This window comes from Chaetura pelagica, unplaced genomic scaffold, assembly GCF_000747805.2.
Source record: "Chaetura pelagica isolate M959 unplaced genomic scaffold, ChaPel_1.0 scaffold65, whole genome shotgun sequence".
In the NCBI taxonomy this organism is placed as follows: Eukaryota; Metazoa; Chordata; class Aves; order Apodiformes; family Apodidae; genus Chaetura; species Chaetura pelagica.
Genome location: NW_009953386.1, coordinates 210,452 through 215,564, shown reverse-complemented (window position 1 = coordinate 215,564; position 5,113 = coordinate 210,452). Strand labels below are relative to the sequence as shown.

General features: G+C 43.1%; 1 protein-coding gene across 1 annotated transcript; it reads right to left on the bottom strand.

The window, feature by feature from the left end:
• Window positions 1-3,598: 3,598 nt before the first annotated feature.
• LOC104389284 (cytochrome c oxidase copper chaperone) lies at window positions 3,599-4,638 on the bottom strand. The gene is made up of 2 exons (XM_009998253.1): window positions 4,616-4,638; window positions 3,599-3,683 (listed from the first exon to the last, which is right to left on the bottom strand). The coding sequence occupies exons 1-2, from the start codon at window positions 4,636-4,638 to the stop codon at window positions 3,599-3,601; spliced, it is 108 nt and encodes a 35-aa protein (XP_009996555.1).
• Window positions 4,639-5,113: the final 475 nt, after the last annotated feature.

Sequence of the window (5,113 nt, the reverse complement as noted above, 5' to 3'; positions counted from 1 at the left end):
CACAAACACTTTCCACTCAGACAACCTGGGACAGAGGCATGAGAAAGACCTGCCAGGTTCAGTCCTCTGTGTTCAGCTGCAGAAAAGGCACATAAATGCAATTTCTCCTCTGCCTCGAGTAACACATAATCAGTCACACAGGCAGGATCTGCCCTGCCGCCAGGACACAGTCACATTTCGGTCATTGACGCAACCCACATGGTCAGTCAACAGTATGAAGTCAGCCTGCATGGGTCAGTGGAGTAGAGATAGGGTTTCCAGGGTGGTCGTGTTTCAGGCCGAGCTTGCAGCTGCCCTGCCTAATGTGCCGTCCCCACTGGCACCACTCGCTTAAAGACGCACTAATCGGCTCTTCCACTAACAGTACTCGGGAGCAGCACTGTCTGCTGGGCGAGGCTCAAGCAAAGCTTTATGGCAACATTAAAGGATTCATCATGGCCTTGGGCACCACAACCTACCTCTACAACGATAGCTCGTGCAACACAGAGCGGTGTGACACCAAAGAGGAGCAAAGGCTGTGCCATCTTGTCAGGTGGGAAGGAAACAAGGCAAATTAAGCTTTGCACAGGGGTGAGTGCCATCCACTCAAAAATGTTTTCTGTGAAGGCTGAAGTTAAACAGGGAACATTGTCTCCAGTGGTCCCTTATTTAAGTGGAGAGGTAAATCCTGTGAACTGAAGTAGAACAAGGTTCAGCTGCAAGAGGTATGGGGAAGTTAAATTTATTTCTCTTCACCTTAGCTGCAAAGAGGTAAGGATGATCCCATAGCTAAAGCACTACAGCAAAAGTCTTGGGAGCCAAGTTCTGTTTTTTATACTGTTGTCATATACTTGCTAGATGATCCAAACAACACCGTGTCTGTCTTTAGGCCTCTGAAAAAAAACAGTATTTATAAGGGGCCCTCTCTCCAAGATAGGCTGATGTGTGATGGAATGGGGAATTGGGATATTGAGATTGGGGACACTTACGGGAAAGATACTTTACATAAGATTTGGGAGACAAAACTGAACTGCTATTAATAACAATGTTGAACTACAGTAGAGGAAGCATTCTGAGAAGTAGCATTGTAATTTTTCCTGCCTTTCCAAACTACTAAAAAACTTTTGCAGCAATCGAAGAAAGTGACCAAGAAAAAAAAAAAAGTTATTCATTTCACTCCTCAGTTAGGTTAATTCCTGAGCTATAAAATACTCTAGAAAACAATTATAATGACTTGATAGGACAAAGAAGGTGCTTCCTCTAGCATCTTCCAGCAGATGGACAGTGGCAGTACTGCTGGTGCCAGCACCACAGGTGAGAACAGCCCATTGTGACTTCCCTGTGGAAGACAGACAGAAAGCTTTAAACCCACTGCAGTTACAGCACAAAGCTCTCATTTTAGAAAACATACAACTTTTCTGCTGGGGCTGAATGTGACATGGTAGAGAGATCAACATAATCTTTTAGAAGGCAGATCTCTGAGCACATGCTAGAGATTAATCTAGCTGTTTTCAGGCCCAGTTTTTTAAAAGGAAGATTTGTACAGTGGTTGAACCACCAAGGCTCACATCTTCCTTTCTCCCTTGAGTACCATGGCCATACAGACCACTTTTACAGCACATTCACAGTTTGTCACCCAGCAAGAGTTCAAAAAGCTTTCTTAAATTTTCAAAGAGAAGTATTATTTTCAGGCCTTGCCTTGAATCAGAATGCAGGCCTTCCATCCAGTGATGCTGGGTTTCATCCAAGATGAGCGTACAGAAGCCAGTAATGACTGAAGGGGAAAGCCACCCAAGTATTAAAAGGGAGTTATCAAGGCCCAAACCAATTTGGAATCAAGAGAGCAAGTGCATAGGGAACACCTGAGTAGCACCAAAACTCTTTAACTGGAAGAAGGCATGCAGAATATACAACCAAATTAGTCTGTGAAGAGAAGAACAGACACATCAAGCTTTTCAGCACTGAACTTGGTAGCATGTAAACAGATATCCTACTGATTTCCCCACATATAAATAATTCAACCAGTAACAACTGATATTCAGCCCCATGCAATGATGCAATTCAGATCCAGCCTGCACTGTTTGGCAAATAAATCCTCTGTCCTGGAGAGCAGCCTCATACTGAGAGATTATTAGTCCTGGATGTCACAGCAGCTAAGTGACTGGCGACATGGCCCAAGCCTACAGGTTCACTGCTGATTCCATAAGCTAAAAACCAGTCTCACCACCTGTGCTGAGGTCACTAAGACCTTGATGGCTTCAAGCAAGAGGAGGCATAATCAGGCATCTCTTTTTTGATTTATTACATAACGCATCACTGCCATTAGTCTGCAAAACTGTTACTTAACATACTAATAGACCCTTTTAACTCACACTTGACTTACAGCTGCCAGGACAGGCGTTTTGTTTAGACTTACGTGGGGAAGAAAAGAACAGTTTCCCACATCAGGCACTAAAATCACTTTTCTTTCAGGCTAGTGACACATACATACATCTGCAGTCCTCCGCTCCTCCTCCCCTTCAGAACTACTGGCTCAATAATTTGAGTTCAATATAGAAAGCATTTAATTCTTCACTATCAAGAATGAAGTTTGAATCCTAGGGTGAAGCTGCTAGAATTCTTGCAACTTTTTTTGAACAGGGGAAAGCAAATCCAGTTTTGACTCCAAGGAAAAGTTCATAAGGCTGTAGTCATCTTTGTACAAATATAGTTAAACCTGTGACCACAAACACCACTACAAGCTTCAGCATGACTTTGCTAAACACAGTAACAGGGCAGTGTTATTAGCATGATTTCTCAGTCTGCATCAGAGGGAAAACCCACCAAAGGCCCATCTGTTCAACTGCAGCACCAGGTCAATCACTGTTCTCATTTCAATGAGTAAGCAGGCTTTTCTCATTCTCTCCATTCCACAGTGTTTTGAATGAGGTGGGCACTGTCATTTCTTAAAAGAATGAGAAGTCTGGAACACTGGTCATTTTCAGATTTTTATTAAGAGGAAAAAATACATTTTTCTATAGTAGTGGTGAAGAGCTAACAGTGGAAATGCCATAGATGTGATGCACAGTCTATCATTAGAGACTCTTATAAATAGATCCTTTGTTTATATTTTTTCTTTGAAGTAATTTGCAGAAATAATTTATTTTGCAGCTTTCCAGCACGCAGTCACACCACAGACACCATCTACAAGAGAGAGAAAAAAATAGCTTCACAAAACATGGATTTCCACTGGATATTGAGAGACAGTTCAACAATCAACAAAAAAACCCCCAGCAACATCCCACAAAAACCAACCCCCACACTGCCCTACCATCAGAAATCTTGAGTTGAATTTCAGGTCTATTGAAAGACAGCAGAGGCAGCAGCATATTCTACTGCTGAAGAGGTACTGACAGAGGCTGTTTACTGCCAGGAGGCTTCACCACCCACACGAGGCCAGCAGCACTTCATTCTAGTGCCAGGGAGGGTTACTTTGCCGTCCCTCTCACAAGTAAGATGCCTTTGCCATCATGAACGGTACTCTGGGCCTTCTAGTGGCACCAGCTGAGATGCACTGGCTCTTCAGAGGCAGAGGTCCTGAAGGCTATACTCACCACATTCACAGTCCTGCTCATCTCACTCATATCTTGAAGCCCAGAGCTCTCAAACACTCCTTGTGAGCTTCAATTAGGTGCCCACAATTTTCTTCCCCCTTCTCAAAGACACTGCAAAACAAAAATACTTTCAAGGCTCAGCAACAAAACATGAGCTTACTATTAGCCAAAGCCACAGGGCTGACACGCTGTTGGGGACAATAAAAAATGCTATCAGGCTGCAGAGATCTTTTTGCCCACCCTGTTCAGGGTAGGGCTGTTTTGGAAAACATTATCTCAAAAAGGCACCCAGGCCTGGAGCAGTGAACTTAAAACTCTGAAGAAATGGGTAACTGAATTTTCTATTAACAGGCCAGTGTCTATTCTGGGCAAGTCTAGACTGGGATTTGTTACACAACACAAGGCTGTTGCACCACTTTACCGAGTATGCCGATTTTGTTAGCAACCAGTTTCAAACCATTCAGTATGGAAGCAACCAAATTAATCCAGTGAGAGACTGATACAGAACAGGTTGAACAGTAAATAACATTTTAGTCCAGCTTTAATTGGCATTAAGGGTAGTCTGAAGGAAAAAAAAAACCCTGTCCAGCTTCTCTTAAATAAAAATGATTTGCCACATAGGGTAACTTTTGATGTTACTCATCCATCCAAGTCTCTAATACATATTCAAATAGTGGCAAGAGCCTACCATCATTAGTATACCATGGATACCACAAAAACAAGTTCAGACTTGCTCTTTGATTGACCTGCAGAGCAACTTCCTGTCCCCAGGGGTGGGGATATCACCATGCTGCACAGTGCAGGTCTCAGGTCTCATCAACCCTCATTTGCCATGTTATGCTATTCGTGCTGCCACAGGAGAAAACCACCAACTATGAATAACTAAAACATTTTATTTTCAAAATCATTTAAGTCTTATTATGAGATATATGGTGTGCTGGCTACTCACAGCAGCTTCATCTGACCCAGCACTTGCATCCCACTGCCCTTTTTCTTAGAGGGTCCTGGCCTCAGCTTCCCTCTAGCATGTAACTAGAACTCACACCTCTAACTTCAGCAAAAGCATTGTGCCCAGTATTATGTCACCTACTGAATATCGTCTGTACCACCCGTCAGGTAAAAAAACCCAGCAGTTTGATCACCAGACTAAAGTAATTTACTGTTACAGACAAACTTGCTGTATTTTGTTGGTGCCTTTCATGCTATTTCATAGCTCCTACATACCTAAGCCCGTAACTAAGCATGCAGTTATATATATATATCATTGCCAAATTTTGCACCTCTGTGACAAACATCACCCTCCAAGACCTAAAAAACAAAGTTTGCTTTTGTTTTGTTTTGTTTTTTTAAATTTATTTTAAAAAAGAGAACAGTGGTTCTAACAACCACAGCATTACAACGGCGTTCCCGGCACTGGCACAGGCTGCCCAAGGGAACCACCAACACGGGATACGCTGGAGGTGCCAGCCGTGGTGCAGAAGGACACAGTCTGGCGCTGTGGCCAGGCCGACGGTTGAACTTGATGACCTTAAACTACAACA